Raw genomic sequence first — 14,279 nt, 5'->3', positions numbered from 1 at the left:
AAACCCGAAAAATGCAGCTATATGGCAAAACAGGAAATTAGTTAGAAACAGAACAGCTTCGGATCAAACCATGCTTATTTCACATTTCTGAATAAACCAACACTTTAAGAACAATAGAAAATGCTTTCAATTCCAACAAGCTACAATAATAATATTATTTCCCTTCATTATGCAGCTTGTGTCATCACTCCTCGAAATAGCCCTCTGTTACACCACAATGAGTCAGGGGCTAAACAACACAGTAGCATTGAGATGTCCACACTTCCTCTGTCTGTATTATCTCGTGTGATTCTCAACTTTTCGCACTTATCAAGAGGAAACAGGAAACAAAGAAAGGCTATCTCACTCTGCAGAGTAAATCAAGGGCATTGGGTGAGAAACAAACAAGCTATATGCCTTATAAACATTTATAACACTTCATCATGACCTCTTAGAGGCTTTGCTTCTGACCATTACATAAAAGGTAACAAATGCCAAATTTCAGCGTAATCACTTCACTCCTGCTACATCTCTGGACCACATACTATACCTTTGAGTAAAGGTAGCAGGGCTGTCATATGATCTCTCCTGAACCCCAAATCCCTCTAGCCCTCACACTAGCTTTCACATTCTCCATGTCTCAGGTTTTTATGAGGTGAGAATCACAAACTGACTTTCCCCCACACACAAACTGGGTATCTGCAGCCAGCCCTGTTCGGGCCCAGAAAGCCTTTTTCATATTACTATATTTTTATTAGCTGACCATGTGTGAAGCTAAGTTAGTGCCAAGGCTGCCAAGCTAATGAATCTCTACTGGTTTTGCGAAGCGCTTGGAATAATAATTAAGGCACAGTGCAATCTGAGTGTACCATGCTGAGATGAATGGGAGTTTCATCGCAGCTCGCATGGCATAATCATTTTACTTCATCATATTCTAGGTATGTCCCAAACAGAAAAACAGTTTGGCAATAAAAAATAAATAAAAAGAACATTTATTCGTCATAATATTCTGGCGAAATTTCTACCCAGCTTAAAATAAAAAGCACTCCAAATATCCAATAAGCTGTAGCTGTTTAGTTGTAAAACACAATATGGTCAGCAGGATTGAATTCTTGAGTATTTTGTTTGCTTGTGTTTATTAAGAAAGAGTTGACACTCACATAGAAATACCTCTAAATTAATTCATTATACTATTTGTTGGGGTTAAGATTTGGTTGAGAGAGATCCAACCTTAGCAAAAACACCAGTGAAACTCATGTCATATGTTTCCAAGACTATCCCAAAACCCCTCTGCAACCACCTATTGCAACCTTCTACCATAAATAGAGAAAAAAGAAAGTTTAAAAAAAAAAGCCTCCACACCAAGCTCCCAGCTCATACCAACCACAAGCATAATCCATCAGCCCAATCATTTACACGACAATCTCCTGACGGCTTCCTCATCACAAGGGAAGGGCTGTCAGTGGTCCCCATACATGAAAAAACAAACCCTTCCACATCCATGAACACATCCTTTTAAGATTGTGATCAATGTTGGGATTTGGTTCAGACTCACTTTTCAATGTGTATTGAAACACGACTGCTTTGTCAAGTGCAGGGAAAAAAAAGAGAGAAAAAAGGCATGTTTGAGTTACTGTCCTGACAGCTGTTCTGGGCTAGAAAAAACTCAACGGTCACTGAAAAATGATACACAATGGCTATTGATTACAAATGGTAGAAAGAGTGACCGTGTGATCCCCGGCTTCGGTTTGGTTTTGTATTACCCCCCAACTGCCACGACTTGTTTTGAAGTCCACCTCACAGCGTAAAGAGGGAATGTGGATGCTCACTCCTAAGTAATCCAATGCCACAGAAAAAGTGCCTTGCTTACAAAGAAAAGTTTAGTGCCCTGTGGTAGAAATTCAACCCCATGCTGCTGAACACAGTGATGAAGGGTCTCAGATTAAGAGGATACACGCATTTGGACAGATTATAAATTTAAGACAATGTTTTCACCACTTTATCTACAAACCTGAGAGTTCCGTCCTACCAAATCTAGCATAAGTGCCACATGACAAATCTGTGCCTTTGGTATGTGTATTGTGCAGAGGGCTGGCAATCTTGTAAGCAGAGTTGTCAGTGGCTACCACTGTTTTGGGATACGCATATGGTGTGTACACAGGGAGGGTCGTGGGACTGAGGTTTGGCGGTCCTGTCTTGGCAGAAAGGCGGGGCGACTGCGGCCTGTGGAGCACAAAGGCCAGCCAAGGGTTACTGCAGCAGCCTCAACCAGCCTCATGCATCGCTGGGATCTGATGGGACAAGGAGGGACAACCTAAAAATAACAAATCCATCTCTTTTGTGTGTCTCTGTATTGGGTGCAAGCATGATACAAATATTAGGTGTTCCTTAATAGCTTTGAAAAAGGCACTGAGAAATGTACTGACGGTTTTTTAACATGTTTGCAACAAGCAGATATGTTTATCACCGATTTACCTGCCAGTTTACTATCTGCTTAATTTTTTTGACCTATGAAATGCAAGAAATGCCAATATCAGTTAGCAAAAACTCAGCAACACTAGTAAACCTAAAGACGTTTAGTTTATCATTACACTGGGGAAAGAATACATTAGTTTCTTACTATTGAAAAATCAGATTAGTTGAGGATTTGACATTTTTGCCTTTAAAAAAACAACAACAACCATGACCTAAATGCTGTATGTGAATTGATTAATGATTTTAAACAAAAGTTTATTTCATTAATGACCAGAATTCTACCAAAAGCAAATTTGTGGAGTAATGTATTAACAAAATAACAGTGCAAGTGTTTTTCTCAGAAGAACATGTCAGTTCAGAATAAATAAATGAGAGAAGGCTGAAGCGGACTGGATATGTTTATGATAGTAGGGTAAACTTTTCAGTTAGAAAATGCTGGCGACTGTGTGCAGTCTTGAGAACCAACTCGAGTGGAAAGTAGCATTTATCAAGGGAGTTCCACCATACAAATCTGTGTGTAACAGACAACATGTACAATGTGCAGAACACAAAACATTGTTTACTGTCAGATCCCAAACCATCTGTGTGGTATTAAAGTTATTGTTACTGTACCACATGCGTAAATGTGTGCACTGCTGTAGACTGTGAAACTGAATTTAATCTGTGCCCTGGGGCTGGTGTCGCACATCCCACAATAAGAAAGCCTTGCCTTTGTAAAACCTAGCTTTGTTTGGTATGAATATCCAACAGTATGTCAGAAAAGCTTAAAAGGTCCACTTAGTCCACTTAGGATTGAGGCCTTATCACAAACAAGTAGCACAGCACTGCAGGAAAAGTATGAGAGATTGAGGCTGTAGTCACACAATCCCAGAAACTATATAGCTTTTTACAGTTTTGCTAGCAAGTAACTGGTGAATGTTTGCAAAGATGTTTACCATACAAATTACAAGCTATTGCAAGGAGCTAGCAACAGCAAGCAACCTCCCACAACCACTCCCCAACTGGTTGGGAAACACACATTTTTCCCCTAGTTACCAGTCGTTATTCAGGGTGCCTGACCAGTCTCTTGGCCAGGGCTCTAACAACTGCTTTCACAGCAACTGCCAGAAACTTCTCACATCCACTCGCATCTAGCTGAAAAATACATTTTTTTCTGGTTGCCAGGCAATTGCTAAATGGTCTTTAGGCCTGTGTGACTAGCGCTTTCAACGTAGAGGACCCGGGAACACAGTTCATACAACATCACTTAATGAGGAGGCAGGAATTGTGACCCATTTAAGATAAACTAGTATCACGCAAATGGAGCTGTTTGCATTGTTGTGTGCATTTGCGTAGTGTAACCTTGAAACTGAAGATTTAAAAGGAAACTTAATCTTCACCTTACAACTCTACAATGACAACTTTAAATCAATAAAACCTCTCATAAGATGGTTCTGATCAACAGAAAATGTCTCAGTGCCCCTTTGTTATGAAGAAAAATCTCTGCAAGTGGTTTTATTTACCACTCCTGTAAAAGCTTTGAGCTCATGCCATTTCAAGGAGATTGGCCTTGATATTTCATTCTCTGTCTTCAGCTGATCTATTGCCATTTGTTCCCTTAAACGTGGAGCTAGACAACCACTATAGGGGAAATCTAATTCACCCCATTCAACTTCCTGACTTCTCCAAGCCTTCATTTTTGGCCTGAAAACAGTTTTGAAGCCACAATATCTTAAAGGTCGACCACTAAGTGCTTACGTTGACTAAATCTGCAAGTAATCAAGATGAGACTCCTTCCCCTGCCTTCCTATTGTTTTAATGATAGTCTGAGGTCTCCATCCCAAGTGTAAGGAGTCTGCAGAAACAAGACATCAATGGCAACACTTCTTAAAGCTAGGGAGCAAAAACATATGTGAATGGTTATTGGGTGCATATGATGGTGACACATTACCAGAAAAGATTTTTTTTCACCACGAAACCACACTTTTCATGAGGTCTGCCCATTTCTCCTCGAAAGCACAAATCCTTTAGTACGCAAATCTGGTTAAAAGTTCCTTGCCTCAAAACTATCTCAAATTACTGTTCATAAAGACCCTTTTTCATCAGTTATCCTTACCACACTTTAATTCTGTCTTCAGGCATTTTACACTCAAAACTCTTCCTGACAGACACAGGCCGTTTCACCTCAGCTGGATTACTTGCTCCACACATAGTTCAGAAAAAGAGACTTTGTTCAATCATTTGATTAGCTTTCCTCTTGCCTCAATATTTAGCATCTCCAAGCACGTACTGTAACTTAAACAGCCTCAACGCAACTAGGGCAGATGTTTTAGATAATTATTCCACTAGAGGCAACGGGATTCCTGGCAGCATTTAATATGGTGGGCTGAAACTGATCACAACGAGCCTCAACCCATAAGAGATAATAATTATGAGCCGTTATGATAAACAGATTTGATCGAGAGGTGACAGGGGGCATTTGGTTAGAAATGACTTTTTTGTGCAATGTGCTAATTATAATTTTTCATTTCCTCAGCCTCAAAAATAAGTTATTCCAAAACATTAAATTGTTTCTTACTGTTTCAGTCATGATACCATGTGTCACCACATCCGCGGTGGTGGATATTTTAATGAGGTATTTCAGTAATGGGTAATGTAACAGCACACGAAAGAAGTTTTTCTTCAATGCTTTTTGCCAAATAGGCTCTGTAAGACCTGGTTATCATTTTTTGAAAATATTTGTGTGGAAATGTCTTCAATGTGCATTATTTTTTAAAAGTGAGGAGGAGGTGACTTTTCTGTTTGTAACATAAAGTCCAGCTGTATGCATCTACGGAAAACTGCCCCTTAACTCCTTTGATCCATGTCCCCAGTAGAACTTCCTGATGAGGTTAGGGTCTTAATCATTGCTTTAAAGCATTTTTGAATACAGCATGATGTTTATTTTGTAAAACTACAATCCCATTAGCTTCACAAAGAACAATACAGCAGGCTCTACTGTGAGAAGTCGCAACTATATACAGCGTAAAAGGTAGATGTAGCAACCATGACATCACCCACTGGTTTCTAAAGTCCCGTTTTGAAGCCTCAAAGTCTTTTTGCAACCACAACTATCACCATCTGGTGGCCCTCGGAGAAAAACCAGGTTTAAGGCACTTCTGACCTGCATACATGTTCTACTGTTAATGTACACTATCACATGAGCGTGTGACATCTGGTTTCAAAAGGTTAAGACAGAAAAAGTGAAATACCTGCTGCTGAAAACTAAATATAAAAGAGGAGAGTTTTGGGGTTTTTTTTGCCTCCCACTACCTACGGTTTGGAGCTATTTTGGAAAAACAAAGCATTCTGTCTCCTTTAGATCCTCCTTTTAGTCTGGCTTTCATAGAGCTCACTGTGGCTGCTTCTATATACAGATCCTCTTGCAGTTCTCTTAGCCAGGGTGTGCCACAAGGTTCTGTTTTGGGGCCTTCATTGTTTATGCACCGACTTTCATAGGTGCTTAAGATTATATATAAAGTTGGAAGGCTTAACAATGGGGAAACATAAATCCTTGTTTGTGCTCTGAACAGATTTGAGCCTCAGGTAATATAAACTCTTGTCCCCTTTGCACGGTTACCAAATCTTTTATCAGGAACCTTGGGGTGACTTTTGACTCTGCTGTTACTTTGGATGTTAATGTTACATTTCTGGTTAACTTTAAACTTTCAGAGGTCTGCATGGAAGAGCACCAGCATACATCAGTGAACTTTTACATCCACACATTCCCTTAGGTCATGTGATCGGGGCATGCTGGCTGTGCAGCATACAAGGCCGAGATCTAAAGGAGATAGAGCTTTTGCAACAGTGGCCTCCAGACCCTGGAACTTTCTCCCACTGAGCTTAAGATCTGTGGACTCAGTGGTCTCTTAAAGGTTACTGATATAAAAACTATGTAACCATCAGTATTTGCATAGTTTAAGGATTTTTTTGTTTGTTTGTTTGATTTTTTTGCTTTAGCAAGAGCTTGACTGAGTTTTGATATTGTCTATGTCTTCTACAAATCCTAGAAATTTAGTAGTCAAGTAGAACTACACAATCATCAGTACTCAGTTTGACACCAAAACAAAACGATTATCCCTGAACACAAACTCCTATACTGAAAATTTAAGTAACAAAATTAGACAGAAGTAAAACATAATGAAATGTTAGTAGGCTGCTCATTGACCAGCCTAACACTACTGTGAGGTATAAAGTTAGTCACATTAAATTACCTCAAGGCTGATTTTTACAACGGCAATACCAGATGTCTCAAGCAAAAGGGTAACATAAATTTTTAGGGTAATAAAAGAAGGACAGAACATTGGATATTGTTTAATGCTGAAGTTTTTAAACAGATCTAGATGCTGGTCTATTAGATACATTGCTAATATTAGAAGTATTTTGTCCCTTTGTCTGAGTAAAGGTATTGCAAATACCAGTACTGGCAACATCCCTACTATGTTCAGTAACAGACTGGCTAGGGCATGCCTCCCTCCCCCCTCCCCTCAAAAAATAACCTGTAGAACATGTAACTGTTAGATCCAGTTAGACTCAGGTAACCTATCTTGTTTACATTATGTTTATGTTTGAGCTGATAGAAAAATATTACAACAGAAAAAAAATGGCTATATGGCAGCTGTACAGAAGACAAAAGAAATACTTGAAAACTTTTTGTGTAGTTAACTCCTGATTCAGTCTGCTGTTGAGCACATAGACATGTAAAATCCTTACTATTAAGTGAGCATGCTTCCACAACGTGACTACATACAGAAGGAAGCAAGAAAAGCAGGATTTTCTGGATTTGATTCTGTTTTCTCTGAAAGTGCACAAGGCAGTTTTGTTTGTTTTAGTAAGTGTTCCACAGTGCTAAGCAATGTGTGCATCATTAACATACATAATCCATTAGCACTTCAATTCAAAGCTATATGGTTTGAACTATGATGAAAGGGTGCTCCTAAAAGGCAATCTCATCTTGATGCATTTATTGGTTAACCACAAAACCCGAGCTAGAAAAGGAGCAGATGCTGCAACTAACAGACTCTGTGATCCTCAGTCTTCACTGTGCCACTTCTTTTGACTCACTATATGTGTGGTATATTTAATTAGCGCTGAAAATATGGAGATTTTTACAGTGCACTTTTCAGGACCACGTTGTGCCATACAACAAAATCCATACGTAGCCAAACTTGTGCAGCCCCGGGAGATGAAACTGTTTGGCTAAAACAAAGAAGGAAGATGTTTTCACTTCAATCCCCTTGGGGACCGTAATGCACTTCTGAGCTGAACAGAGGGTCTGTGACGTTACTGGGGTCACAGATGTTTCTTGGAGACACTGAAAGCCACTTAGCATGCATTTCATTTCTCTCCTCATTCATTTATCTCTTGTCCTTGCCTCACATTTGGCATCCGCTGAATAATGCCATCTAAGTGAAGACATCCATTCAGCCACTTGATCCATTAGTCAAAAGGTGTGGTTATAAAATCAATATTATTGAGATGTCAGAATTACACGGAGCCACATTTGTCAAAGCTGCGATGATGGGTATTCAAAGGAAAGTTCAGAGGTTATGGTGAATACATTTTCCAATCTATTACCAAATCTCTCACGCAATCAATCTGACAAATACAAACATCACCACTATGGACATTTTGTTTTTTATGGATGAAACCATAGATGAAAAGTCTGCCCTTACATTTGGCTAAACCCAAGGAAAGCCCTACAGTAAAAGAAGTCTTGATCTTTTTCCCTGAGTCAAATATGGCCTGGCTCAACTCCCCTCCCAGCTCCCGTAAAACTTAGTCATTTCACACGCAGAGGCTTTTCATTGTGATTACCACTGGCCAAGAGACTTCTTGGCCAGGCCCTGAGCAATGCCCAGGAAAAACACTTGACATGATTGAAAAAGCAGAGACACGCCATAACATCCCCACAACTCGGAGTGCCTGAATTGAGAGGTTTTATCTGCTTCAGCATCTTGTGTAGGATGCTAGGAGCTGCATGTGACATGTAATGAGAATTTGATTAGAGAGTTAAAGGTAAGATAAGATCACGTAAGCTCCCTACCAGGGGACAAACTTGACTACAACCAAATCAGTCTTTGCAGAGAGCTCCGTACCAGAACGATTAGTTGAACTCTCCTCCACTTCAATCCTTCTCCCACCTTAACCTTTTGCTCATAACTCTCGTTCAAACCCTGAGGGAAGAGACCGGGAGCGCACGACTCTTGACCCCAAGAGAGGACTCCGTTTGATGAACGACCAGGGAATGTCAGACCTCTGATTGGTATTCAGCCTCCTCCATCTGAAAGCACTGAACCAAAACACCAGTTCTTGTCCCCCAGAGTGTAAATTACCATGGTGACTTTGATAAATACACAAGGTTGGGTGGGGGAGATACTGAACTTTCACTGACGGGATGAAGAGCAAGCGTAGGCTGGAGTGGGCAGAGCAGTTCCCCCGGATAATCTTTCACCGACTGGCTTTTTGACAACCTTGCAATGCCGTGCAGACAAAGCCGATGGCCACAGAACCTCTGGGCATTTTTACAGGGGGATACTTGGCGAGGTGCGATGTAACTGAAGATAGAATACGAAATTTATTCCTACCACCACTCGCACGTTTCTGTGCTGCGTCACCTCCTTTTTCTTCACTCCGTCCTACTCAAACACAGCACACAGAGGGGTCACCGATGGTGCTGAAAAGTGAAAGTGGGGGGATATTTTGACTTTTAAGGGCTGTCCATAGATGCTAGCCAGGCAGCAACCTTTCTGACTGAGCTGTGGCTGAATAAGGGAGGGAGCCTGCTCTCGGTCTGTTCATGCTTTTAATCCACAGAGAAACCTACCGCATACCTTGCATATCAGCAGCTTCGCCCCATGATTCAACACTTGATAATGGAAGATGAATTGATATCAGGATTCACAGAGCCAAGCTCTCTTTATGGCCATATACAGTATTTCAAGGTCAGTGGGGAACTATCTGTCCAGATGTTCTTTTTCAAAGGAGCCCAGCTGTGCTGCAACTCCCAGGCATTTACATTACGAATTGGCGATTCTAACAAGCACAGATGCATTGCGAGCACACCCACTCCCTGAAATGTACCACATTTTTCTCTTTTGTACATGCCTAGTGTCACCTAATCTGATCTTCTGCATTTTGTTGAGCCCCTTATGCTTATGGAACCATCTATCTTACTGGTTTGCGCACATCTTTTTTCCTTTTTTACTTCTCAGACTGTATGAAGACAATAAAGACCAATTGCAGTTTCTCCAGAACTAGGAGAATTATGTTTTACAGCATTAAAAAACGAACATTTGGGCTCTTGGCTGTTAATTGGATATAGTGTATAAAATAGGTGAATATTTGTCAGCGTTTTATAGGCTAAACAATAGAGGAGTCAATGGAAAAAATAATGAGCAGATAAATCTTGCTGATGCAGATATCCCTAAACATAAGACTTCTGTATGTTTGCTTTACAGTGATCATAACTTTGAGTCCTGTTTTGTCCACCTTTACATTTTACAGTAGATCCCTGTCCATCTCTGTCCAGAGGTTCTTTCTAATCGCTCTTCCATAGCTATTAAAATGCTGGCATGTTTATTCAGCTATTTGCAAAATCACTCCCGGTTTAAATTAGCCTTATTCCCCGGAGAGTAGGGCATTGTTAGAACAAGCATGAGTGCAACACAAAGAGCATCAGAAGCAGTGCATGTGCATGCAGGCGAGGGGACCAGGGCTGCTATCGGTTCACAACGTGTTGAACTTGAGCTGTGAGGTTCCTTACTGTGGAAATAAACCCCGCGTCTCTGTGGACTTTAATCATGTCCATCATACTTAAGAATTATTTGTGGGGCTAAACACAGAACATTAAGACGTACACTTAGTCATGAGGCTATATGAACTCAAGAGCAGCTCAAGTTATATGAACGCACAGTTGAGCACAGTAGATGCTTTAGGAATATTACAACATTTATTTAACGCTTGGGTTTTAGTGCACTCCCACCCCCTCACTCTGTCTTTGTGTCTTGCCTTAAGCCGACAAATAAGCGGTGATTCATCACAGGCTACAGACAAAAGCACATGCAAACATGCGGACAGGAGCAACGACCCGTCCCTCTCCGCTTCCCTTCCGTGCCGACGTACCCGGAGGAGATGACAAGTGTAGGAGCGGGCTGTGATGTTGTTGGCAGCGGCGCTGCTACGCTCTGTAGGCGAAACCTACCTGTCATCGTAGCAGAAATCTGCGTCCAGCGTGTTCAGATAGAGACCCACAGCCACGGCGGTGCACACGAGCTCCGTGATCATCTCTCAAAACCAAAGTGGGAGAGGAACCGGGATAGAAATGATTGGAATCAGGTCCCCTCGTCTCTCTGTTTGTGTGTCTCTCTCTCTCTGAAGTCTCTGTTATTATGCTCTCAATTCAGCCGCTCGGCAGCAGAGCTCTACAGGCAACGCAGGGCATTTTCCCGTGTCATGCAAAGTGTGTCAAAGTTTCCCTTATCACCCTCTAACCCATTGTGCTGTGAAACGCGTCAAGCCTGGAGAAGTGGCGGTGCAGCTGTCGCCCGGTCCGGCTCGGAACGGTGCGCATTTCTGTGCTGCGGTGCCTTCAGTGTGAGCATCTCCCTGCCTTGGCACTGGAGAGAGCAGAGCGGGGAGACGCATGTGGTTTTCAGGGAGGGTGAGCATGCGCAATGGGCTCTGCATTGGCGAGAAAAGGGAGAAAAGGTGGCGAGTGAAGTAAGGATTTGTGGTTTTGCGTGTTACTGATGGGCTACACTGCAAATCAATTATAAACAGGGAGTCATGCATGAAATGGTAGTTGCAGATTGTTGCCATGACAAGATTATATTTTTGATTTCATGGCACGGAATCCAATTTTAACCAAAAATGAGGAACAGACTTCCATAGGTCAGGACCTCTGTATTCTTCTAGTGTGGCACGGTAAATATTATTAGTCTAAAATATGACATGGTGTTACAATGATGTAACTGTGAGCTGGAAAACAAACCTTTGGGGAGTAAAAACACACACAAAAAAAAAACAATATTAAAATAAAAGAAAGCTTTGGTTGCCGAACAAGTGCCACTCTCTGGAGCTAAAATAGGATGCAAACATCAAAGTGTAGTTCCTCCAGTTGCCACTTGATGATCCTAAAGCTAATCAGTTTCTATAGATTCACATTTTAAAATGTCACACTAAAGCTGTGAAATTTACATGTTTTTAGCCTGGGTTTGGTCTTCATAGCCAATTTGCCTCTTTAATACAGTTTTTAAGTTACTCTTGAATTTTTCTGTAGCTTAAAATTAGAGCCAAAGCAGCTTTGATTGACCACTGTGCTGACACAGCTGATCGCTAACCTTAGCTCATAGCTCACCACTTCACCTTCTAATTTTTGACACTAAGAAGCAAACATGTCAGTTGCCAAACTGTTACCACTGAGACTTTGAAATGCAGAGCACAGAGACTGAAATCACAATGGCCATGAGTATCTTTTGTGTCCACATGGTGTATCTGAAATAGGATTTGAATGGTTGAAATTCAGGTTGCTGCGGTGGTCTTCATGTGACTTTAGAAGGGAGAATGGTGACCATCAACCCTTAGCCCCCTTAGGGATTCAGTAGCTCTGCTGCGATCCTACTGGTGGAGGATAGAGGCGAATTCACACAAGGTTGCTTTGAATGATTTTTTAATTCCACAGTTCTATCGTGTTTGAAGCGGTCTTCTCTAACCAAGGATGAGAGGTAGATAAACAGTGCCTCCATCCAAAGGGAACAAATGGTTGCTGTATTGTTTGAGTATGAAAATTTAGATTATTATATTTTATGGCTTCTGCCATCACCAGCTTTCTGGTAGCACTGCCGCTTCACCGAGTTCGATACTTCCTGGGCCCTTCCTGTGTGTAGTTTGCATGTTGCATTTACATGCAAACCACATGCATTTTCTCCAGGCACTCAGGATTCCTCCCAAAGCCAAAAGACATGCATTTTAGACAGTTTGATTGTAAATTGGCTGTAAAATGTTGGTGAGACATAGATAAACTGCTACAGATTTAATTGTAAGGTGAATATGGCTTATAGTGTAAACCATTGTGAGTGGTTAGTAAGACTAGAAACGTGCCATGTGAGTCAAAGAAAAGTACACTGAAGCTGTTCCTGTGGCATGTTTCGGCCCAATGTGATAGTAACACACACTGTATTGTCTTTTCCTTTACTTTGTCAGTAGTTTTTACCTTTTACTGATTTTTCTGTTTCAACATGTTTTGCCTAATATGAAAATATATAATTTGTATATATTCAAACGCCATTCTCATGCTGCAAGGGGATAACAGATAATAATTTCTTAGCACTTTCTCATCAGGCATATGTTGCCTAATGACTGCAAACTGGTGGAAGCCTCAGGCCCTTTTTCTTTGAAATTCTATTTAAATTTAACTCTGGGAAGCTGAGATGGGAAGCCACTCCCACTGCAGGCGTCACATTAGCTTCTTTCTTACTCCAAATTGAAAATATTGATTAATTTGCAACACCAACCCCCCACTGTCTCTATGGAGAAGCGTTACTGAGAGAGTAGGTGTGATTGATTAACTACTGTACCTCACCCTATGGTGAGCACGCATAATAGTTTGGAAACGCTTTTGGCCCCGCTGACTACCAGCTGGACAAACGCCTGTCCCACAGTTGGGGATCCAAGACGATAAATCCAGGGCAGAGCAGCGGAGAAAGAAAAACAGATGGCTGGAGGAGGATGTATAGAACATACGGGCACTGGCTGACAATGGCTGAGACAGTGACAAAAAATTCAGGGTGGAAGTAAGAGAGACATTTGTACCAGTGACCCTAATTCTGAGCAGGACTTGACCTCCACCTCATGGAACTTGTCTGCTGGATTATTTAGGAGACCTGAGACTTATGTTGATGTTTTTCCTCTTCTAAAGTATTCATCAGTGTCAAGAGGTAACAAATGAGAGTTGGTGTTGGGCTGTTGGAAGAGATTTGATCTATTTAACAGTTTATGAATGAGACAAGCTCAAAATATATCCCTTTTTTATGTTAGTCATTATAGATAAGGAGTCTTGTGAATGATCATTGTCACAAGCTATACTCAAACAAACACATGCTAGGAGGCAAACACAAAGATGAACACTGTGCCCTCTGTCTGCCCCAAAGGGACAAGGAGATGCTCTGTATGGGAGAAGCCCGCACAAGTAATTAAGGGATTAGTAACGGAAAAAATCAGGAAAAAATATTCCAGGGGAAAGAATAAACAGCTCCAGGGCAAAACAAACACATTGAAGGGAATAAGTGTTTACTCCCTCAGACTGATTACCTGCAACCCTCTTACCGTGTTGGCTCGTAACGAACATATTCCGTGCTCTTTTGGTGTAAACAGCCAAGAATCCTAAACAAAAACATCCTATTTTGGTTTCAGATGCCGGCCTGAAAGGTCACTCGAGGCCTCAGTAAGTGGAGGATGAGGAGTCTTTTGAGCATTCAGTGCATTTGCCATAATTGATTAATGTATTTTTCCTTCTTTCATTTCCTGTTTGCTTTCTGTTTTGGGGGGAAGTGGCAATCATTTTTAAAGCTTATAATTTAAAACGTATGTGTTTGATCATTAAAACCAGATTTTGTTTTGCTCATGGAAAAAGCTAATGCTCGCATACTGAATATGATATGCATCCAGACTTGTTTTTGCATGATTCTTCACAATGAACATTATGTTTGTTGTTGATTAGCATAAAGACAGCATGGCTCTGTCCTAAGCCAACAAACCTAACCTGCCACTATCTCCAAAGGTCACATGTTGTGAATTATTTATTGTAT

General features: G+C 41.1%; 1 protein-coding gene across 1 annotated transcript in view; it reads right to left on the bottom strand.

Annotated features, from left to right (window-relative positions):
• Positions 1-11,088, bottom strand: part of LOC147310333 (protein O-mannosyl-transferase TMTC2-like) — a 69,489-nt gene extending 58,401 nt beyond the window's left edge. The window contains exon 1 of the mRNA XM_086268060.1: positions 10,676-11,088. Within this exon, the coding sequence (XP_086124186.1) occupies positions 10,676-10,758 (83 nt within the window). The 5' untranslated portion in view covers positions 10,759-11,088. The remainder of the gene's footprint in view (positions 1-10,675) is intronic.
• Positions 11,089-14,279: the final 3,191 nt, after the last annotated feature.

The sequence above is a fragment of the Aulonocara sp. 'chitande type north' Nkhata Bay genome, linkage group LG17 (assembly GCF_057382095.1).
Source record: "Aulonocara sp. 'chitande type north' Nkhata Bay isolate Kocher_YH1m ecotype deep benthic linkage group LG17, A_spYH_male_GT1.1, whole genome shotgun sequence".
NCBI classification, from domain to species: Eukaryota; Metazoa; Chordata; class Actinopteri; order Cichliformes; family Cichlidae; genus Aulonocara; species Aulonocara sp. 'chitande type north' Nkhata Bay.
This window is presented reverse-complemented; position numbering and strand designations above follow the sequence as displayed.